This window comes from Homalodisca vitripennis, chromosome 5, assembly GCF_021130785.1.
Source record: "Homalodisca vitripennis isolate AUS2020 chromosome 5, UT_GWSS_2.1, whole genome shotgun sequence".
Classification (NCBI taxonomy): Eukaryota; Metazoa; Arthropoda; class Insecta; order Hemiptera; family Cicadellidae; genus Homalodisca; species Homalodisca vitripennis.
The window spans coordinates 113,327,969-113,353,676 of NC_060211.1; the positions used below are offsets into that span (position 1 = coordinate 113,327,969).

At 33.6% G+C, this 25,708-nt stretch overlaps 1 protein-coding gene across 2 annotated transcripts in view; it reads left to right on the forward strand.

Moving 5' to 3' along the window:
- The first annotated feature begins 3,069 nt into the window (after positions 1–3,069).
- The window catches only part of LOC124362736 (KAT8 regulatory NSL complex subunit 2), a 28,494-nt gene continuing 5,855 nt past the window's right edge, over positions 3,070–25,708 (forward strand). The window contains exons 1-6 of one of the 2 annotated variants that reach the window (XM_046817474.1): positions 3,070–3,337; positions 14,369–14,627; positions 15,707–15,906; positions 17,597–17,756; positions 21,448–21,611; positions 24,626–24,762. In XM_046817474.1, coding sequence (XP_046673430.1) covers positions 3,283–3,337; positions 14,369–14,627; positions 15,707–15,906; positions 17,597–17,756; positions 21,448–21,611; positions 24,626–24,762 — 975 coding nt within the window. In that variant the 5' untranslated portion in view covers positions 3,070–3,282. Of the gene's footprint in view, positions 3,338–14,368; positions 14,628–15,706; positions 15,907–17,587; positions 17,757–21,447; positions 21,612–24,625; positions 24,763–25,708 lie in introns of both variants that reach the window. The other variant, XM_046817473.1, reaches the window with a different exon arrangement.

Here is a 25,708-nt window from a genome sequence, read left to right on the forward strand (position 1 = left end):
ATGGTTTCCAAAATGAAAATACAAGACTCATTGAGGATTTCGAGATCATTAACTCAGTTTTTACAATTAAATGAATATTCAAACCCCAGATTACTGAACATTTCAATACTCAATTTGTAAATTATGACCAATTTTAAAGAGTCAGAAGTATCATTTGTGAACATCTTCTAGCTCATTTACTTTTTCCCACATAAGTTAAACGTGCTGTCATCGACAAAAAGAATTATAATCGTTTAAATACAGAAGGAAAGACGAGCAGAATACATATTTTTGTGGCACTACCCTCTACATCACTCAATCTACGATGGGTAATCTGACTGTCGATTTACTCAACACAGTGTTTTCTGTAAGGTAGAATCTGTACCAATCCTGAAAATCTCCTTAGCCTATGAACACCAGTCTAACGAACAGCGCCATATGACACAGTCAAAACTCTTGCTGTGGTCACATAGAGTTAAAATAACGTGACCTGTACAACCCAACGGAAATTTATCGAAGTCAATAAAACTGTAGGTAGCTGCTTGAGCTGCGAAACCTAAATTGGCTCGAAGGTTGGACGTTGTTTTAAATAATCTTACAACTGAGTAAACTTACATTTTTGAATAGTTTTGAAATGTCAGACAAGAGAGTAATTGGTCTCTAGAAGTGTCAGTGGTTTTTACATACTATTGGCATGATTGTGCCAATTATAATATGTTTTGGATTTATACTTTTTAAAAAGTCTAGCTTACCAAACCGCCAAGACGTCTAGCCAATAAATGAGCTCATCTCTTGAGAACACTTGTTTTGGAATTTAATAAAAACTTCTTAATTTGTATTGTACATTATTATTTTATATTTTTTAACATATTCTTTTCTATTAATTTAGTTATCTTTGTTATCAAATGCTCTTTCCAAATTTATGCATGGTCTCAAAGTGAAGTATATAGAAGCAACTACCAGAACTACAATGATTGCATAATAAAAGAAAATTATGACCCCGCACACACTACGATTTTGTAATTTTGTTGTTACGTTTGTATGTATAAAGGCTTTTGACTTCTGTCTCACCCAACAGATTTTTTGTAGAAAGTGACGAAGGAACACCGCGTATTCATTAAGCGGTGACAAGATTAAGAAATGTTGAGTTTTATGACTGGGGCTTCTACTGGATCAATTACAAACCTGAGTGTTTCTATAATATTTGTGAAGTATGAATTAAGCACATTCGTGGTATCATCATACTACACTATTAATCTCCATCCGTCCTCAAGATTATGTTTCCTCTGAACTGCATAGAGAACTACATACCAAACAAACAGTTTATTGATATAACAACATTAAGTTATTACAAATATTTTCTAATGTACAGGACGTATTTTCTACTAACATCACAATATGAAAAATAATTAAAATTAAATAAAACTAAGCATAATCTTTGAGATATCTAAATTATTTTTGATCAAATATGTTTAAAATTTATAACACGTTAATCTTTCATTTTTAATCTAGTCATTTAGCCTACCTACGTTATTTTACACAAATTCGCATAACATGTCGAATATTTGAAGATAATTTTGTATAAGTTTTATTTTGAATGCTTTGTTATTTCTTTCTAATCTAAATGCATTATGTGAGTTTGTTCTAAAATCTGACTCCTGCTTGTGATGGAAGTCTTCTAAATAAATATGGTCTGTGTTGCCGGGTTCTAAGCATATGATTATATCACGTGTTGTGATCGAGGTAATTCCTTCCCTCAAATAATTTACAACTAAATTTTGAATGCAATATTATTTCTAAAATATATAGACAAGACAAGGTCATAAGTTCAGGACCCAGAAGATGAAGATGAATTCTTAGAATTTGAAATGTACATCGTACGAAATAAAAAAAATCCAAGAGTATTAAAAAGGTTTATTATTGTATATAATTTCATCAAACATTTAGTTTATAAAAACACTCGTATGGACTTTTTTATAAGACACAGTCTCCGAAACTCATTTTCATTACATACGGTAACGTAAAATATAAAGAAATGACATTGTTGAGACAATCCTTACGTAATTTTAAATCAAATTATTGAGAAAAAATGGATTGATGGCTTTTGGACGGCTGGGGATGCTATGAGACTTCTACGTACAACTGCTGTTTTGTGATGACTTGTTTTTTTTTGTCGTAATATGATTGGTGATTGGGGACGGAGTTGGATTTGGAAATGCAATGGGATTGGCCATTGGGAAGCAAATTTAATACGGAGTGGCTATATGCCCGGTCACCGGTCTTAGTTTCAAAGGACGGGAACGACTATGACGTCACAGACTTGACGCCAAAGGTTTTGAAGTAGCTCTAGCACTGTGCATTGTTATTAAAATGGCGGGTTGTAGAAAGTTTAGTTCTTTTGACCAGTTGAAAACTTTTATCAATAATAAAGAAAATACGGACCATATTGAATTAAGAATAAGTAATTCTAGGTTTGCTATATACTTTAAACTGTACCAATATCCCTTCTATAAGAACCTACTGTCCTGATAAAGTCCGATAATACTTAAGTGATTAATAATAAAACTATTTTTAATTGGTAAATGGAAGAATTAATTTTCAAATATCTCAAGACGAGAGACTAATTTCCCTCTTACCACTTACATACAATATACAATGAAATCATAACCATTTGAGTGTTATTAGTAAATAAAACAAATGTTCCAGTTATTTTATGCTATTAAATGACATACATATTTAATATGACAAAAATTATTTATAATTAATTATGATTTCTCTTAATGACTATTAATTGAAACATTCCAGTAAAATTGCGAGAAACAAAACTATATCTTAATAAACTACGAAGTGTAGATTCTGGTACATGGTTAATTTTTAGTTGTATATTTTTATTCTTTTTTAATTTATTTAAGCGTACACTTTTATTACATTAACGTTCAATACATTAGCAATGCATAATATGTAATTAATAAAATAGTCTACAAATTGTGTGTTTTATATTTCTAAGGCACTGGTGTTAATGTGACAGTTATGGCTGCCCTTTCGTTACGTCACGGTTGACGTCACCACTCATCGCCCGTCTGTCTAATCTACAGACGGTAGCCGGCCATCATATAGCCACAGCGAATTTAATACGTTATGGCTGTCGAATGTGGTTAGTGTTAATTGTTGAATTAAATTAGCATTTCTTTGAATTATATATCATGTTGATCTCTACGTAAGGTTAAGTGAAATGTGATATTAATACTTATGTTATACCTCCTTATAATCTGGAATGTGATTAAAAACCTTTTATAGTCGTGAATGGTCACTCATAGGCCTATCATCTATGAGACATTTACATTGGGTACTCCTACAGGTTAGTTCTCAACTAGCATAGGCCTAATTAGTCTACTACTACAGTGTTTTGATATTAAGGGTTGCAGTATAGTAAGTGGCCACAGTAAATAATTAATGGGGGGAGTGGCAAAATATGAGTTTCATGTTATTAATTTATTAACCAGTCCTGAACAAAACTTGAGTTTCAAGTGGTGGAAATGACAAAGCTATACTAGGCCTACAACTGATCAGTGTTCATGATTAGCCTATCTAAACTACCTAAACTAAAATATAAAACGAGAGATTCAGGAACAGCTGCAGTATAATAAGCAGCTACCATCAAAATCGAATCATCAATATTCATGACTATCTCAAAATACTGAAAACAAAATGTCAATGTGAAACTGGGTTTAGATTCCATCCATAGAAAGAATGATTACCCGGACCTAGTTCATAAACAACCCATACAAAATAGGCTATGTATTAATTTAATAATGTGAAGATACAAATATAGGTTTTAAATGAACAAAGACTTTTAGTAAATTGTAGTATAGTTGACTATGTGTCAAATGTGTAGTATAAAAAGGGTACTTTGGGATTATACCGACCACACCAGTATGAGGAACACAAAAATATAAATTTATAGAAACAAACATTATAGAACGAAAAAACAACTCTTTTAAAATTACAAACTTACAACAATTATCAATTATTAATGGGTTTCCTGTGATGCCCAGAATGCAGCAATATCAAGGATTCAGATTCAGATTCTTTATTGGCTATTAAGTAACACAAATTACAATAAGCTTCGTCAAGTTAATACAGCTAAGTCATAATATTACAACCATAAATTATTGTATATTGAAAATTACAACATTCAAATTCTTAGATCATTAAAATCACAGTTGAAATATTCTTCAGTGGTATAAAAGCATTTTCTTCTTAACCAACTACATATCACACTTTTGTATTTATTACAAGGTAATTGCCTTACTGCTAATGGTAACTTGTTAAACAATATGTACTGTTGAAATTTAAAACTTTTATGAGTCTTGTCCAACCTAATATTTGGGGTCACTAAATTAAGGCATTGTCTGGTCTCATAATTATGATAAAAACTGTGGTTATTAAACATACCAAAATGTTTAACATATAGCAGATTACTGTATATATACATGCAACTCAATGTCATGATGTTGTACCGTTATTACAGCACATATTTTGTAATTTATATGGAGCTAATACTTTATAAATTAAACAACTTTTCGGAAATACTTGGTTTATTCCGAAATTCAAGTTTACCAAAAAAATTAACAAAGTTTACAAACTTTTGATTCGATTTTTCTTTCAAAACTTCACACAATCGAACAAATCTAATTAAGAGTCTGATTAAAAATGAATTAAAATTAAAATGAAACTAAAAATTTATACTTCTCAAAAAATGGTTTAAATTAACAAAATAAAATAAAAGTTCTCTTCTCAAAATACTCAAAATCAATATAACACACAAAACTTGATATTAACTTTATGACCAAAATTTAATTCACAATACTTCAAAAAATGTAATTAATTCTCAGACTCTGAAAGATGGGAAACTTTAGAAATTTTAATTACAACAGTATAAAAAATCAAAGATATTAACTAAACGCTGGTACGGGACTTACTACTTTGAAGATTACGGAGGCTGATAGGGATTTAATACGCACTGAAGAAAAATTAAAAAACTTGAATTAAATTTACACGCGATAAAAAATGGAATTACTCTAAATCCCACACTATAGGGTTAGAGGAAGAGCTGCGATTCTCAACAGGACCTTGTCGTCGTGGCTTCAAGACTCGAACTGAATCCTCCAGCGAGCCGGGAGGAACGCATCAAACCCGATACGTCACTGACCGATCAGCTGATTGCCGGTCCAACTGAACAAAGTCCCCGCACCGCGTTCTAGTTAACCCTTCAACGCGTTATTTTTTTTTCATGGTCATACCCCCTCCTGCGTTGATTTTTCTGGCGGTTTTTTAGAGATTTTGTGTTTTATAAATAATATAAGCAAATTACCAAGTTTATAATTATTTTGTTGTTATTATGTTGTTAGTGTTTAGAATTAGCCAAATTAAACAAAATTAACCTACTTTAGGTTAGTTTATTAACTTTACAATGATTCAAAAAACCAGGTAAGCCTAGGCCTACAATTAGGTATGGCATCACCTCCTCCTCTTTCAACAACATTGAACTCATTTTGTACTACAATGTTTTCACCTAGCCTATTTTCAATATCATCATCACTATTTTGTCCTACAGTCTAATACTTCAAACTCAGCTTGAGCAAAGTCATTGTCATATCCATCGTCGAAATCTTCATCTGATTCAAGGTTCAAAAGTCTGTCAATTTTACTGTCTCTTTCCACTAGGTGGTCCTTCAAGATTACTCATTTTCGATTGAATTTTAAAATATTTTACAAAACCGATAACAGTTTTAAAATAAATTCCCTAAAATATGCAAAAATATTTCCCTAAAAGCTAGCTAACCTACAAAACATTCCCGACTCATGTTTGTAAAACACAACAAATTGTTCCTGTCAAAACGGGATTTCCTTCTTCAAAAACCATATAGTTAGCTTGTAAAACTAATACTAAGCATAACTAATAATAATAACTAAACAAAGGAACATAAAACACACAAAAATATGTCAGTAGAACATAACCATCACACTAACAATGACTGTAAACAACAACAAACGTAAGCGACAAACGATCGGGGGTGCACGGCAATGACGTCGTCTTGAATGCAGCTGATTTTCTCAGATATTTTTTTTAAAGATCGATTTTTCGAGATATCGGACTCAATTAATCGAAAGTTTGAATCTTCTACTTTCGATTGGTATACATTTTTCATTGAAAACATTCGATAGTTGTCTGTTACAGCTACAAAAATAACCGACTACTCCATGACGTACTCAGTACGGCAAAAACGCGATCTCAAGTGAAAGGTGTCATGACGTACCTAGTACGGCAAAACGCGTTGAAGGGTTTAATAAGAGCCTACTTCCCTACCGCGATTCAGCATAAATGAATTTGAACTATGGTACATTATTTTCCCTAGCCCGAAGCTGCAATCACGGTAGGAACCTAAACCTTTAAAACACTCATCCCGGACTAAGTACAATAATATCCCTCCACATGCACACTTTTAAATAACAATTCTTTTGTACTTATCACTACGTGGAGGCTGTGATGTGTAGTCCGAGGGGTGATGTGGTAGAAGGTGTCCGACGTCCAGTGTGTGGGTCCCCAGGTAGCCATCGCAGAGGGATGTGTGGTAGGTGAGGAGTAGAGGCAGGTAGCTTCTCCAATGATTGTACGGCCGGTGCAGTGCGGCGGCCTCGTTGATCTCGTGGTTGGCTGGCTCATCTGGTTCGCTAATAGCACTGCTACCTGCTCCTCCAATCTAATAACAATTTCAGCCAGCGAGGCATTGAGCTCTTGGAGGACATTCCTTTTACAAAATATTCCCTCCGTATAATTGTATGGCTGTCAGTCTTTCACGGTGTTCTTATTGTACGCCTGCGCCAGTGTCACGAATGTAAACCATTACCAGATGTTGTTAATTACAATACAATCAATTTACAGGGATTACAATGGCACAATAATCAATTTTTTTACACACAATAAACCTCATATAGTGATAAAAAAAAACAATATTACCCTGTCCTTCTACATTTGAAGGAACAGGGAAGAAATATCACTATTAATACAAACTCATTGTATACCAAAAAATATTACCCTGTCCTTCTCTATTGGAAGGAACAGGGAGCAACAACACCACAACATTACCAAAATCACCCTGTCCTTCTACATTTGAAGGAACAGGGAAGAAATATATCTCATGATATATCACAATACATCAGAATACATCTGTGTATTTACTTTATACACCATTAATGCCATTCATTGTCCCTGAAAATTACATGGTTTACAACAAACACTCCTATCACACACTTACACTGGCATTTTATATTATGACTTCTCATCTTAGCCATACAATTTCTGAAATAAAAACGTCGTCACATCACCCTTTCATATTCCAATATTTATTTGTATTATTATAATAAACTACTGGACTCTCATACTTAACTTGTTTTGTGTTTTGGGCCAAATTAATACATAAATATAATAAATCAATTCTTGAAGTAATTTAGAAATAAATTATATTGCCAATTTTATTGTTTTAGACCCATCTTCTATTCCGTTTTCGACAATATAATTTTCCTGAAAATAAAACATACTGACCTGTGCGGCGGGCTAATGTTTATAGAATTCTAAAAGTTCACATTTCGTATTTAAATTTTAATTTAGAAATCTGCACCTAAAAAAAAACAACCTATCTTAATTTTAAAACAAAAAACACATTTAACCAGGATCGATATTTCCTTATTATTTTTGATAAGCATTTCAAACATCTGTACGTTCAATCATATTGCCCAGTCCTATCTTTACTATCGAGTCATAATTACTTTCACTTATCATGCTCACTTTGTTTTCACTTATCAGGGTTCACTTCGCTTTCACTTATCAGGTTCACTTGTAATTAAACTTTACGATACGGACTCTACAAACAAATCCTTTTTACAAGGGGCTGGGCTATTGTGGCTTGGGCACATCCGGACCTTTTTAAAAATGTACACAGGAAACTCTCAACAATATTCCTATCTCCTGCTCTCATTGTTATTGACCTATTCATAACCATAATTATTTTTAACCCCCTTTCCGGTTACTAGCATTGTCCATATTATTAAATTTCAAAGGGGACCTCCACATTTTTCTAAGTTTATGACGGTGTCGTTTCCAAAAGCATTTCCGTCCTAAAATTTTATTTCAAATATAATTCCTTTTTGAGCAACAGATCTACATGCGCTAGCTCCATTTTTATTTTAAAATAATTTTCTTAAAATAGAATCAAATATTCCAAACTCACAATATTATTCTAAGTCCTCAGTCTTACACACTACACAAAATTATGCAGGTTTATACACAATGTTCAAGTTCATACAAGTCTTATACAAGTCTTATACAAGTTACACACACTTTACAGGTATCAGACAAGTTTATGCAAGTTTACAAGTTCTTTCCTGTAAATAACCTGTTGTACAAGTTTATGCTCAAAAAGAAATAGACAGATTGGCGCAAATTATGTACCGTTATTACAGCACATATTTTGTAATTTATATGGAGCTAATACTTTATAAATTAAACAACTTTTCGGAAATACTTGGTTTATTCCGAAATTCAAGTTTACCAAAAAAATTAACAAAGTTTACAAAACTTTTGATTCGATTTTCTTCAAAACTTCACACAATCGAACAAATCTAATTAAGAGTCTGATTAAAAATGAATTAAAATTAAAATTAAACTAAAAATTTATACTTCTCAAAAAATGGTTTAAATTAACAAAATAAAATAAAAGTTCTCTTCTCAAAATACTCAAAATCAATATAACACAAAACTTGATATTAACTTTATGACCAAAATTAAATTCACAATACTTCAAAAAATGTAATTAATTCTCAGACTCTGAAAGATGGGAAACTTTAGAAATTTTAATTACAACAGTATAAAAAATCAAAGATATTATACTAAACGCTGGTACGGACTTACTACTTTGAAGATTACGGAGGCTGATAGGGATTTAATACGCACTGAAGGAAAAATTAAAAAAACTTGAATTAAATTTACACGCGATAAAAAATGGAATTACTCTAAATCCCACACTATAGGGTTAGAGGAAGAGCTGCGATTCTCAACAGGACCTTGTCGTCGTGGCTTCAAGACTCGAACTGAATCCTCCAGCGAGCCGGGAGGAACGCATCACCCGATACGTCACTGACCGATCAGCTGATTGCCGGTCCCAACTGAACAAAGTCCCCGCACCGCGTCTAGTTAATAAGAGCCTACTTTCCTACCGCGATTCAGCATAAATGAATTTGAACTATGGTACAATGTTGTGATCAGGAAAAATTGCTCTATAAGAGTCAGAAGCTGATAAACCAGTGATAGCTCTTAAATTGCCCTTTTTTGCCAAACAAAAGCTTTTTTGGCTGCACTTGAGTTACCCCAGAGTCTTACACCATAGTTGAGTTGCGAATGAAACAGACCAAAGTAGACCATTAACAAAGTTTCCAAGCTGACACATGATCTTAACTTTCTTCAGAGACAAGTTACTCTAGATAGTTTTTTGCAAAGATAGTTAACATGTGTATCCCAGCTCAGTTTAGTGTCAAGATAAATACCCATCAGCTTGACAGGATAAAAATAAGGATCATACAAAATGTCTATATTATGTTTTAGTGAGAATAGTATATGTTCAGTCGGTAATTCTAAGCAATATATGGGTCAACCTCGATTTTTCTCATATTACAATATAATGTTCCAATAGTCAATTAGAAAAATGACTAGAATTTCTTGTCGGAAAGCAGTTATAGGGAGCAGGCAACCGCCAGACGGTCATATATTGTTTAGAATTACCTATTAGTGATCAGGGGCACTGACGTGATCTGGGCTTCAAATTTGGAATTACTTGAGTTAATTTTTTTTCTAAAAGAGCAAGCACCGCGAAGTGCTGTGCAGCAGGCAGGCATCGTGCGTGATCCTTTTTTTTTATTAAAAATTACTGATAAATTGTTATTACATATTACAATATAATGTAGGTAATGTATGTAAAACAATTTAAAACACATAATTACATGCTAGAAAGCAAAGTAAAACCAACCAAAAACCAACAACTAACCTTAATAGTCGTCAACGTCGGAGTTGGAGTCTGGCTCAATGGGTTGTTGTTCACAGCGGTCACCGTACACTGTGACACCGTTGTAGACATGTGAAATTGCCCGAAAGATGTTGTGTACTCTAGTTTTATAATCTGAATATTTTCTTTTAAACATAAACTCAGCTAAATGTCCAACAAGATGATGTTTTCTGTTGCCGTACATTGGGATATTGCCTCTAACTTCCCGCCACAAACGTTCTATGGTTTGGGTGTGTGCGCCGGTATTGGGATCAATGAAATTGAAATTGTAACTGTGGTTAACAGTAAGATGTTGGTAATTGTTATATTGTAAACAATTATAGCTTTTCCAACAATCACTGATCACTGTTGTTCCCGGCAACACGTACTTTTGTATTATAGGTAACAACGTTTCTTGGCCGCGTGTTGGTACAGGAACGAAAAAACAACGTTTGTTTCACCCTCAATACCAGCGAAAACCCAATTCCCTTCAATAATACGGCCGCGATTATATTTACGTTTACCGATTTTTGCCTCGTCAGTCTCTACTGTTTTGCCCACCCCTCCAATAGGTTCTGATTTTTCAACTAGAATAATCACACAAACTTCTCTGAGATAGCTACTCCAATCTACTACAGCAACATGAGACAGGTCGAGTTCATGTCTTAGCAGGTCATGTCGTGGTGGTTTTAATAACACCCAATAAGCCACAAATCTGCACACTGTTTGCGTTGTGAGATTATGGTTTTTGAAAAAAGTTAATTTATACTGAGACACATACTTTTTGCACTGGACTTTCACTTTCTTCCGGTTTACGACCAGTTTTTTCTATCCTGTTCCAACATCGAAACACGTGATCCGTTTCATTTAAGGTCATTTGACCCCTGCAGCAACTCGGACATGTTTTATTACGTGGTAAAACTCCGTGGTCGTACAAAAAATTTCTTAAAGTTACACTATCCTCAGAACAAACTATAAATGACGCTAATGTAAACTCGCACGAATCACACAAAAAAGGATTAACATCCGAACGGCTGCACATCACGATAGCAACTGATTAGGACCGGCCGCCAGTGACTGATAACGCCGCGCGGACTGAAATTAATTCAGTATATACCCAGATCATGCACGATGCCTGCCCGCTGCTTGCTCTTTTAGAAAAAAAATTTACTCGAGTAGTTCCAAATTTGAAGCCCAGATCACGTCAGTGCCCCTGATCACTAATAGGTAATTCTAAGCAATATATGACCGTCTGGTGGTTGCCTGCTCCCTATAACTGCTTTCCGGCAAGAAATTCTAGTCATTTCCTTTTCTAATTGACTATTCGAACATTATATTGTAATATGAGAAAAATCGAGGTTGACCCATATATTGCTTAGAATTACCGTTCAGTCTTACTTTCATTAATCATTAGGTTATTTACAGAGAACCAGATTTTGGCTTGTTCTAGAGAATCTGTAAGCTGGGTTTTAACATTAATAGGATCAGTATTATAACATAACAAGGTTGTATCATCTGCATATAGCATTGAAAAACATGGTACATTTATACTAAAATCTAAAATACTAAAAATAAAAAGGGTCCCAAAACAGAGCCTTGCGGTACCCCTGAAACTACACTTAAGAATTCTGAGGAACAGTTATTATCATAAACCTTTTGTTCTCTGTCTTTTAGATAAGTTTCAATTAATTGTAATTCCAAATTCCTTATTCCATAAAATTCAAGTTTTTTACATAAAATAGAGTGATTAACAGTGTCAAAAGACTTGCTCAAATCGATAAGTGTAGTTCCAGCCACCAGCTTATTTTCAAAACAATTCAAGACAACCTCAATAATTGCTTCAACACCCATTACAGTGGAGTGATTTGGTCTAAAGCCAAATTGAAAAGGATAGATCAAATTGTTTGATGTAAAATACTGAAAAAGTTGCCTTATTAAACAGGATTCTATTATTTTACTACTTATCGGGACTATTGTAATAGGACGGTAGTTCTCTGGTAAATTCTTGTCTCCTTTCTTAAATATAGGGGTAACCTTAGAATGAGTGAGTGTAGTGGATTTCCGCCTTCAGCAGCAACTGCCGACCGCCACATGTATTCAGTTAGGTATGAGTCAAGATGGTGTTGTGCTGTTCCTCATTGTTTTTTATTACGTCATTTAGCTAAACCCCACATTCGCTCAACCTGTTGAGTATTACAGTAGCACTGGTTTCCGGGTTGACAAAATTGTATCTATGGTTAACGGTGAAATGTTCAAAACCTGCTGCTTCTAATTCGGCCAATTTGTAACCTCTCAAACAGTCCGAAACAATTGTACTTCCTGGTTCAACGTGGGGTTGAATTTGTTCCATCAAGGTTTTAGCTCCACGATTCGGAACTTGAACCAAAAATCTGCCTCTGGTTTCCCGGCATAAACCCCCCAATATCCACTGTTGCGGCAAGACACGTCCCGCATGATTTTTCCGTTTGGTAAACAAGCTTTCGTCTATTTCGACAATACGGCCAACTCCTCCAATCCTACCACCGTTTTTTTGTTCCACAGAGAACGCACACACCTCACGGAGACAGTTATTCCAATCAACAATTCTTTTACCGGTAATCTCCAACTCTTGTTCACACTGCGCCACAGATGTCAGTTCGTAAACCCAGCAGTAGAGGAAACGAACCGCAGTAACAAATGGTATTCTACGGTTAGAAAACCATGTCAACGCGCAAACCGACTTTTTTCAGGCACGGTCGAGTTGTACATTTCCAAAACGGAGCCTTATCAAACGAATACAGTGTCATGTCATGTTCATTCAGGCATATTTTAGATTTAGGCAACAAGTCATGATCTTGTAAAAAGCGAATGGCCCCCTCTTCGCTCCTGGGTAAATCCCAAATTCTCATAGTGTCACCCATCACTAATCTATTACACACATAGTAAAAGACGCAAGTACAACAAAGCGACGTACTCGACAGACACTGCGGCACGAAAGTACAACAATGCGGTGCACCAGCTGAACGGGCAGCGAGACTCTGCAGTCACGTTATCTATTAGACCGCTCGACTTTAACCTCTGTCTGAGGATGGGGAGGGGTTTGCGATAAGACAAATCCTGTTTTATATTGACGAAATATTGTTCTACGCTAATCTAGTAATCAGTAGAAGCAAAATGTCAAATAACGATTCATGTCTGGGTGTGGTCGGTATAATCCCAAATTAATTGTAAGTTTTTGAGGTTAGGCCATTCATAGATTTGTTGTTTCAGCACATAGCTTGTGAAATCGGTTTGGCTCTGAAAATAGGTGCGGCCTAAGAATGAGGGTTATATTGTAGTATAATAGACTGTGTATTGAATGTGTATAGAAATCGGTTTGGCTCCGAAAATAAGTGTGGCCTAAGAATGAGGGTTATATTGTAGTATAGTACACTGTATTGAATGTGTATAGAAATCGGTTTGGCTCCGAAAATAGGTGCAGCCTTAGAATGAGGGTTATATTGTAGTATAGTAGATTGTATATTAAATGTGTATAGTAATCGGTTTGGCTCCGAAAATAGGCGCAGCCTAAGAATGAGGGTTATATTATTGTAGTAGTAGATTGTGTATAAAAAGTTTTATCATGATCGGCCCGTTTGTTTTTGAGGTACGGCCATCCATATGTATTTCCAGTATTTGACCTTTGCCAATTATAAAAACATTGTTGTCTGAACATTACTGTAAGATTATACTAGTTTATTATTTTTTATAGGTAAGAGTTTACCCTATTAGTCACTTTAATTTTATTGTTATTTTGTTTGTTTGAAGAATTCTGAATAAGGATTTATTTTTGTAAATAAATCAGTTTGTTATATTAATTATATTGTACCTGGAAAAAAATGTATTCATGAGAGATTGTTATTTCTAATTGTGATATAATATGCTACAAAATGCAATAAGTAAATAAGAAAGATTATCAAGGAACTCCCAGAAATATAAAGTCTGTGTACATTATAACTGGATGCTGAGTGCATTATTAGTGGGTTAAGATGATCCAAAATCTTGCTGTTTACAATATTTATATCATTTCATCATCAGTATCATCAAATATAACTTATCTGACAACAAATCACTATCACTAACACTGTAAATCTTTATTTTTCAGATCTCAATTCTGTAGAAAAATAAAAACTGTTAAATATTAGACATGATCTGAGCAGGTTTTTATGTGTTCGTTTTAACCTGTATAGCCTAAGCTGTGTAATGAGTATTTGTTCTCTTTTCTTTATTTTTATTACATGTTACTTTGTCTAATAATTTTAATTTTTTTACAGAAATGTTTCGTTTTCCTAAAATTTCAAACTCTTCACCTTCAAAACGAGTTTCAGTAGCCGGACCTCATCAGAAAAACCTAGGTTTATGTAAATATCCTCATAGAAAATGTAGTTTATTGTGTTTGGAAAACTATGACTACTGTTTAAAACATATTCTAGAAGATAAATCTGCACCATATAAGCCTTGTCCATTTCTGTATACTGTCAGTGGTAAAAAGTGTGGTAAACCAGCATTTCGGCCAGAACGGAAAGATACATGGTAAGTCTTATTCTTTACTAATTATTAATATTGAATTATGTGAGGTCTAATGTAACACTTAAATGAAGAAAGAATATTTAAAATTACATACTATTTAAAGACACAAATTTTATTTAACTACTTATAGATACAATATACAAAGGTTTAAAAAAATGTTTAATTAGATTTGTAATAAGTTGCAAACTCCATCTCATAATTTTGAGTAATCTAGATGTCAATTTAAACCAGGAACTATTTGTACAGACATTTTAGTCACAGTTTAGATGGTGGTACATGTTTTAACATGTTTTGTTACTGCATTTTTAATATACGGTCAAATAGTATACTGAAAACAATACCTGTTCTAGCTGAATAAATATGAGACTCTGTTCAAGTATTCGACAAAGTGGTTTGAAATGTCACTTTTATGCTGGGAGCGAGATGTCTTATCTAAAATCCCCCGTAAAATAAGTCTATAAATGATTTTTCAAAGGAGTTGAAAATGAAAATTTGGAAGAGTATATAAATGAATTCCTGACATGCATTTCTCAAGCTTCATTGGTGATATCTTTTCGTTTGTGGGATATAAGATACAGTCCTTAGGGTGAGAGTGTTGTGGCGAGGGTTGTCGCCATATATTCATTCTTTCGATCTTAAATTCTGTTTTTAACTTTAATATGTTTTCATGAAATTTGAAGTTGTGTTAATCAATTTGTTAAAACGAGTGTTATATGTATGTTTATTAATTTATAGTAAAGGATCAAAACATTGTTTTATATAAATTATTGATTAAAATATATTTAATCCATATACTGTAAAAAAACCAAACGTTCAGAAAAATGTTGTTTAACAGAATTTGTATTTCTTAAATTTAGAATTATCTCTTTGCGATTGGTATATAGAAAAGACATTGTATATACCAATATAATAGAAACTAGAATGGTTAACTTAAACTGCCTCAATGCTGCTAAAATTGTACGAATATTTTCCAAGATGCTGAGTTAGTATTTTTATTGTGACATGTGTTTTGGTCAATTATGCTGAATAATTAATCATATTTTTTGCCAAAAAAAGTGTTCTGAAATAATATTTTTAAATAGGTTTTGTGCAGAACATACTAGAAAAAACAATCTCCTACGGCAGAAAGCTTCAAGTAAACGTGCGCCCCCACCCACCCAGGAAGCTCTGTTGGCATCGTTAGGTCATTATGCTCGAACAGATCAGACTTCTCTCAAACACGAGGAGAATGAGCATGAAGAATCCACATCCAAACAGTCGTCACAGGCTATTAATCCGTTTGGTAAGACATGAAAATTATGTTTAATATTTTGTTGTACAAGACATTCCTTTAGCCTTGTCCACATTTGTGCGATTTTCTATTCAACTTTGTTTATACCTTTCTGTAGACTTTTTGGTTTGCGTCTTAACGTACATAGGTGAAGCATGCTACATCAATGCCTACATATAGGTGTCATAGCGTGCTTCTCGCAGAACAATGAAGTTGTATTGTATTTTAATTTTATATAGTAAATGTAATTATAAATCGGGATACTTTAGCAGCGTGTGGTATTAGAGTTGCTTGTTTATAATATCAAAGAGCGTAGGTGCAAAAGAAATCCTCGTTCAATGTATATATGAAAGACTTGAAAACTGTTCAATATTAAGTAATTCAGAGCTAAATTAAAACACTTTTTTTAAAACCTTTTTAGAATGTCCAGAAATAATTTGTACCTTTTAGAAAAGGTCAGTTGTAAAATAGAAAAATTGCGTACCTGATCTCATCATTGCAAATTCAATGCACTTACAACAACTCAAAACAGCACAGTGAGACACAAGAATATCTAAGTTTTGGATCTGCTTACTTCGCAGCTTGTGATTGAGAAACTATTCGGTTTTCTGGTAAAGACAGCAGGCTTTTTCACATGCAGCAAGTGCAATTAAAATCTTGCAAGTGTGGACAAGACTTTATCAATCTCATTTTCACTGTCTCATTACTATTATTCATGCCATAATGAATGCATGTGGCTTATGTTTAGACTATATGCAATCCATAAATATAGATTGGTGGTTCTTTTCATAGCTAAGATGTTAGATTTTACTTTCTTAGGATTATTACTGGATAGTATCAAAATCAAATCAATATTAAATTATGGCAAATAAGAATTACTGTACTCGGAGAGTGTGTATCAAATTGGAGCCTCTAGCAAAACTTCTTCATTTAATCTGTCCTCATAGTGTAATATTTGTTCCTCCATATTCAACATTTTACTAGTACTTTCTCTACAGTGCTTGAATTAGGAGTAAGGAGGATTCATTAATTTAATTAATTAGGTTTATTTGATAACCACCAACTACTGCCGCTGGATAATATGTATCCTCTAACAATTTTTAAAACTATGTGCCTACTCAATGATAAAAAATAGGGATCGTAACATACCACTTTGAATAAAGCAAGGAAAAACAATTCCAAATGAAACAAGTCCGTCTCCTCTCATTGTCATCAGTTTATTATACATGACCTTGAACAAAATCCAGTCCTCTGAAGATATAAGTAGTGCTAAGCTATACAAATTTGAATGTATCATGTGTCAAGATACCTTGAGAAAGTTTTCATCTGTAGAGATTAAATTTTGCATGAAACTTCATTTCTATATAAACAAGAATGAGTTCTGTGATGGTGACTGTCCAAACATGGAATTTGACTGAGTGTTATTGAATCTATTACTCAGTGAAAAAATTTCATTTTGCCTGCTGGGGGGATGTAAAAATTTCTTTTCTGTATGATTGTGTCTGTCGGGTGTCCTCAAGATGTCTCGAGAATTATATTACTTTTGTCAAATTATTAATTCAAAAGTTTCAAATTTCCTAATAATTTCTAATAACTACCAGTAATTTTTATTAAAAACATTAGTTTATTGTTATAATAGTATTTTTGATTATGTAACCGTGAGGAGTGTAGTGAAAGAACTTATGTTGGTTAGTGGATGTAGACGCAGCTGCAGTGAATGCCCAGTCCAGTCAAGTGTTGGACTACGCCAGTGACTCAGACAGTGATGTGGAGGGGGCCATGTTGGACAATGTGTGGCGAGCCCTGGACAACGAGTCGTCTGATGCTGAGAGTATTGATAGCCAGGCAGAGGATCCTCTAAAGTATGTTATGATATTATAATATTAACATGTATAAGTCCTACTGAAGGACGACTAGTAGGATGTTACTACATTGGGTGTTTATGTTTGATCAAGATAAATGGTTTTAAGCTAAAATTATGATATTTTCTATACGTTTAATATTTTGATACTAATTGGTTTTCTTATAATTTCACTTTGGGTCTTAAGGATGCGGTTCTTTCCCAAGCAATTTTAAAATGGATTAGACAAAAAGATGTTACCGACTCTTTTGATATGGATTGGCTTTTTATCACTAGTTTTTGTTATAAGTAAATATTTGTGTTTTATGTACTTATCTTTTTATTAACCTTTTTGATATCAAAGTCTGCATACAGGGTGTAAAATAAGTCCTGATACACCTGGTTATATTCAAAACGGATTGAGACATCGATGTAAAATTTTCATCATACCTATTAAAATAATTTTTTTGGACTTTTTGGGGGGTACAAATATTTTTTTCTCCCTTTCTCTAAAGGAAACTGAGAGGTTTCACTTTAAATTTTCAAATTGCAACCACTGTCTTGTGATATATCATTTGAAAGGTAAATTCAAAACCCCTTTCATCTAAGGGTGTATATTAGCCCTCTCCCGCTCATATTGTTTCCAGGCGCTCACGGTGCTTCTAACCTCAATTAATTCACTCTGCCGGTCGTGCTCGGTCAAAATACACAGCGTCTCAACTTACACGTGTTTTGTCATTGCAATTAACTATAATTATATATATTAATTATCTATTATATAAAAATGAAACTGTTCGTGTGTAACAGCATCACTCACAAACGGCTGGACGGATTCGCCTAATTTTTTTTTTAATTTGTTCGTCTTGATCTGTAGAAGGTTATAGGATACTTTTTATCCCTTTCCCGATTCAGGATTCCGCCCCACTGGTTACAGAAATACCCGTAAGAAATGCATTGCAGCAAACATATGTTATTAAGTGAAAGAGTCTTTTCAAATTTTTAATCAGCTGTTCTTTGTAAACATATATAATGCGACAAAAAATATATTTATATATAATTTAATTACTACACTTATAGTTTTAAAGCATAGAGTAAGCTTAAGAGAAACGACAAATTTTGTTTAAACTGTTTCTGCAATCACTGTTAAACATAGACTTTACTATCCAGATAATACAATTCAAATTTGACGTAAAAATTCACCTTTAACTGCAATATTTATTTAATATAAACCATGCTCATGCTTGATCAGAAGAGCAATGCAGATATCATAATTACTATCTTACGTTGGCTACAAATATAAAGAATGTTATAAAATCAACCTTAGTTGTTTTTTTTTGACAGAAGTATCAGGAATGTGGTACATACCTTCATAATGCGCCCAAGAAGCTCACGAAGGAACGACTATCAATTATCTCAGCAATGTTTAGAATGTGATAGAAAATGAATAAGTGAATATAGTGTACTGTTTTCAACGGAAAATTGCGTGCGAAGCCGCGGGAAACTTATTGAAATGCGCAGCGAAGCGCGCCGGGTCCGCTAGTTTTACTATATATTGGTTCAATGAAGTTGATTGTACGAGACCAGGGAGGGGGCACACGGACAGCTGGCCACCGGTGGCGCGGGGTTGTTTGTTGCGCAGTTACTTGGTGAAGGTCATTGTCTGGCTCGCCGTCTCTGCCACTGTGATCACTCCGAACTACATCCTCAATGCCACCAACCACTTCACAAGGCTCTGGTACATCACTACACTCACTTGAATCGTCGCAATCACTACTAATAACTAGATCGATTTCACTGTCACGAAGTGTACGACTACAACCCGCCATTGTTTCCCCACAACTAATATAAATAGCATAATAATGGAATAAATCTACTGTAAAAGTAAAGTAAATGGTCTCCTGATAGCAAACAACCCGTAGTAGTACAAAATATTGCTACTCGAGAGCAGCACTTATCGGCTCTAGTGGGTAAAGCAGTGCGTGCCGATCTGTGCCGTTTAAGCTGCAGTGGCTTTGTGGTGGCCGTGCCGATTCATGCCTTGCGAGCGGGAGAGGGTTAAGTCTTGATATGCCTGGATATATTAGAGGGTAACCATGGGTAGAAGAGGGTAACATTAAATTTTCAAACTGCAACCCCTATATTGTGACATGTCATATTAAAGGTCTATTCAATAAAAACACAATGAGAATAAGAAAACACCTCTACGCTGTTTCTAGCAAAAGTTATGGGTAAATAACGTAACAAAATAATAATCTGAAGACACAATGCCAATGTCTTAAGCATATCAACACAATGAATGCGTGGTATCTTTTAGTAATACTGAGGTGCCCAGCTTATTTCAATATGTGATGCTTCTTCCCTTACGTAGTATGTAATGTTACTGGTGTGCATAGTTTTGGTAAGAGGTGTCTTAGATCGCATTACGATGTAAGCGATTATTTACCCTTAATTCTTGCTAGTATCATTGTAGAGATGGTTCATATCATTGTGTTTCCATTGAATAGTCCTTTAAAATGACATGTCACAAGATAGGGGTTACAATTTGAAAATTTAAAGTTACCCCCTTCTTACTCCCCTTTGAAAAGGGAGATGAAATATTTTTTTACCTTAAAAAAATTCCAAAAAGTAATTTAATGAGTATAGTGAAGATTGTACATTGATACCTCAATCCGTTTGGAATATTTCTAGGCATGTCAGGACTTAATTTACACCCTGTATAAATACATGGAAATATTTAAATAAAACATAACTGCATTAAATCCCAGTATCTTCTTACATGTAAGAGCAATTCCATGACAGTTAAAACATATACAAGAATATACATTATTAAAAAATGTTTGTATGATATAATGTGCAGAGTAAGTAACCTTTAATTTTTGTTTAAATTAATTTTATTAGCTCATCCATCTATTGCAATTGTTTATTGGTCATGGCTGAAAATAATTGTATAAATTAAGTAATAGCATAAATATTAAGAGTGTCACTAGGAACAATTTGCATTACTGGTTCCGCGGGTCTAAAAAGTTCTGAAATCCTTGAGTGTACCAATTCAGATCGAGTGTGTATGGCCTATTGGATACGAATATTTTGTTTCAGCCCAGTGCCTAAACTGTAAAGCATGTAGCACCACACCACTTGCAGTCTTCATTCAAACTTGCCTGCAAATTTATGTACATTAAAAAATAAATTTACTTTTGTTATTTACTGTAAAAATATTACTAGTATGTTCAAGCATATTAAAGGAAAATAAACAATTAATGTTAATCTAGGATAATATTATAACTAAATGCTGTTCAACTTGAACATACTAGTGAGATCTGTTGGGGAGTTTATGGATATTAAAGAAGGTAAAACTAAATGTAAAATGTTTGTTAAAATACTAAGTTGTCTAGAAAACACTAGCCATTCTATCAGGTATTATTATATTTATTAGGAGGCAATATTGAAAACAGGATGCAATGACAAGCTGAAAAGCATGGCTACAGTAAGACGGAATATCTCATCAGCGATCTGCTGTGGGTTAAGAAAGAGATTAATGATTTTTTCAGGATTAGTTTATTGTAGATAATGAAAATATTTTATTGGACTATGTGTATAATCCTCTTGTATTAATCCCATGAATTTTGCTGGTAGAGTTTCTTTTTTTAAATGGAAGAAATGTAACATTTGTATGGTTTATAGTAAGTTAACATTAATTATTGTTGTTGTTTCAGGCATGCTGGAGTTTATACTGCTGAAGAAGTGACAGTAGTTATCAAGGATAAAATGATTCGGCTACAATCATTGTACATTGATCAGTTTCGCAGATTACACCATCTCCTTAAAGAACGCAGAAGAAAATATTTGCATGCATTAAAAAAAGAGAAGGAGACATTATGTAAGTAAACACTGTTCTGGATGTGTTTATTGCTTCCTTTTGACTGGTGGGATTTTTCCCAGTAAGAGTGACCTAAAAAGTGATTTTCAATTTTTGTTATTGAGTGATTTCGGTTTACTGCAGTGTTGTAAAAAACACCCAATTAAAGATTTTTGTGTTTATATAGAAATTAATCTAACTAAGCACAAACGTTAGTATATTTACAAAATATGAGAATAGAATAAAATATTCAGCATTTTCTCATAAACATACTAAGGTAAAGGTTAGGTACAAGTTAGTAACAGTACACAAGTCTCCTTAGAAAACTTTGTTGGTATGAAAGGCTAGAAAAAAATCGAAAAAAAATACTTGAAACGGTTTTTTATTTATTCCGCTAAATCGCATTCGTATTCAAGCGAGAGACTATTCATCACGAAACATTATTATAAAACCTGTTTAGTGTCATAGCGCTTCCTGTACGGCTATCAGGATTACTGCTCTGGGGGTAGGGAGCTCCCGAATCTATTGCGAGATCACTAGTCAAAGAATTAATGGAATGTCATCCTATGCTATCTTTTTATTTGTCTTGAGATATACATCTCTCCTCCTACAAATCTGTTTCGTTTTAAGCAAAAATGTAACTCCTGGAATGAGCAAAAAATGTTACATACATCTGAATAAGTAATACGGTTCTCTCATCAGAAATTTTATGTTGAACATAAATCATTAGTATGGACAACTATTCATACATATAACATATCATTACCATTTGGGATACCACAATTAAAGTTTGTGACGTGAAACATATTTGAATTCGAAACAAGTTCCTATTTAATGAGTGTTTTAAAAACAGTTGTAATGTTCATCCCTATGTTAAAAGTGGAACATAAGATGTGCAGCAGGTAACTGTTATGCCATCTTAAATAACTGAAAATGTTAGCATGCTTCAATTGGGAGTGTTATTAAGTCTAATGGTATTAAATAAGTTTAAAAATGTTCTCTGAAAATATGTTTGTAAAAACTCATATTGAATAAAGTTAATGATTGTTTAAAGGGGGGATTTAAAACTGCAACAAATAAAATTAATTAACCCCTAAAAATAAAATAAAAATGTTTAAATAATGTAGATGGAAGTGTTTAAACATTTGGGGACTTGAAAGTGGAAGTATGATTTTTTGTTCAATGTTAAGGTTTTATTTGTGTAACTTTGTTTTAAGCAATTAAACAAATCATGTTTAATGGCAATATTATTTTTATGAAATGAGATTACTTTTTAAAGTATTGGTATAAAATTACTTATTGAGGCATTCTATACCATATTTTTTTTTAAATATAAAAAATGTGTGATGCTAATGTTACGAGGGCTGCTATTTATATTTCTGGCCTTGGCAACACTGATTGCTGCTAGGCACCAGCTGATGTTTCCAGTGCAACCTTCACATTGTTAAACATAACCTCAATGAAAATATTTTGTCATTTTATTGTTGTTAGTGTTAGTGATAGCACGTTGAAAAAGTGATCTTAGGAGAAAATGGAATTAACTTGTGAACATTTTTGTGCAATAATTTTTCATAACTTTCGACGTGGCCTGACACGACAACAGTGCTTAGATGAACTTAATTCCTTATATGGTAATGAAGCACCTTCTTACAGCACCATTAAAAACTGGTATAACGAATTAACTCGTGGCCGACAATCACTCAAGGACGAATCCCGTGAAGGTTGTCCAACAACGGTTGTTGTGCCAGAAAACGTCGATGCTGTGCATGACCTGATAAAACATGATCGTCATGTAACATATCGCGAGATTGAGGCTTCTTTAGGCATTAGTATGACAAGCATCAATAAGATCTTGCATGAACATTTGCATGTGAAAAAGGTTTGTTCACGTTGGATACCGCATAACCTGACAAACGCGCAAAAGGATGCTCGTGTTGATTGGTGCAAGAAAATGTTGCAGAAATTCGCTCAAGGTGCATCAAAAGCAGTTTATAATATCTGCACAGGTGACGAATAATGGATATACTCATATGATCCTGAAACAAAACAGCAATCTACTGTATGGGTCTTTCAAGAAGAGCCAAATCCAACCAAAGTTGTTCGTGGAAGAAGCACATCAAAGCAAATGGTTGCCTGTTTCTTCGGCATAAACCGGTCATGTGGCGACTGTGGCATTAGAGCAACGTAAGACGGTTAATTCGGAATGGTACACCACTATTTGTTTGCCAGAAGTCTTTGAGAAACTTCGGGAAAAGTCAAAGAAAAGATGCATCATTCTGCATCATGACAATGCGAGCTGCCACCGATCGGCTGAAACAATGGAGTTTTTTACAAGGCAAAACATTGAATTGATGGGTCATCCGCCGTACAGCCCTGATTTGGCACCTAATGACTTCTTTTTGTTTCCGAACATCAAGAAAAAACTACGTGGACAACGGTTTTCTACACCTGAAGAAGCAGTTTCTGTATTCAAAACCCATGTTTTAGAAGTACCTAAATCGGAGTGGAAAAAGTGCTTTGAAAATTGGTTCCAACGCATGGTAAAGTGTATTGATCTTCATGGAGAATATTTTGAAAAACAATAAAATAGATTTTGTCTTTAAATGCTGTGTTTTCATTCTTAGGCCACAAATATAAATAGCAGCCCTCGTACAAATTGTATTCAAATAAAATATTTTGTTTTATTTTACTGCAATAGACTCTTTTTTGAAGCTTATTTTAAAGATTGGATGTTTATAGCTCATCTCCATTTCACCTTCTGCTTAGTACAGCATCAAATCTAGTGCTGTCACAGACTTGACTCCTGGATTCTGGAATCCATATCCGTCTGAAGAGACCCAAAAGAGTCTGTGACAAAGAAGTTCTAAAACAAACTCTTCTTTGCATCACCAAAACTACAAAAACAAGTGCGATCTAGACGAAGAGATGTTCTCATTGTCTCATCGTGCACCTGGTTAAGCTTCTTCATCATTGATTTTTTTATCTCTCTGGAGCTTAGTACTCTAGGAATAATTGAACAAAGTATTTCTTTTCAGGTAGTATTCATGATCAGGAGAAAACAACCGCAAAAGAACAAAAACTCTACCAAAAACTGAAAGCTTTAAACCATTTCCACAAATATTATGGAGCAGAAGCTGTTTTACACAAAAAAGCACTTGAACGTCGAGCTCTGGTATGTATTACTTCTGTTAAAATGTGTAACATACAAAAACAATACTTAGTTAAACTGTTTGACCAGATTTGTTATATTTTTGTGTATTATTTTGTGTTTACTCCCCAGATACTGGTGCTGATCGCTGCTGCGATGTTCTAACATCACTGCAAAAAAGTCACTATAAAGTTACTATAATGCTTTTTGATGGAAGTAATGGTATCATTCGATAGTGGATGAATAAATGTATCGATTAGTATTAATTTCGGTACTTTTCGATCTTTGATAGAAGTCGGAGAGAATATATTTAATTTTTATTCTTATAATTTTGTTGTTTACGTATTGGTTAATTTGTTTGTTTTTGTTTCTTGATGCAACTATGTAATATTATTTGAAGTTATTGTCTAGTTGAGTGGTATAAACATGTTTTGAAAAGTATTTATCTTTCACGGGAGTGATTTGAAACAAATAATTAGTGTTTTGTTTCAAAATAACCCAAGTTTCGTAATCTAAGTAGCTTAGGAGTGTCAAGTTTGTATTTTAGCAAGTTTCATTCATTTTGTGTGTTGAATTTTATTAACATTATATGCATTTGAAATTCTAACTATTTAGATCAATCTAGTGATATAAGAGAGTTGTTAGAAAGTGAACCAGTAGACCATGACAGCGGTGGTGAATCTGATTAGGCCTAATGTTAGATCTCAGTGCCCCAACCGAAACTAGGTTTATTAAATTGTACAATTTTGTGAATATATTTTTATAACAATTAGGGTTATGTGTTCACAATACAGAATGTGTTTAGTGAATCATTTAAATTTTATTTTTTCAAATGAGAAGAAATTTTGAACGCTTCTAACTTTGAAGATATAAAGTTTGACTTGTTAGAAAATTTATGCTTTTCAGATTCAAACATATGATAAGTTATGGTACATAATTTTGTACTTGTACTTGTTATTGGTAAATGATA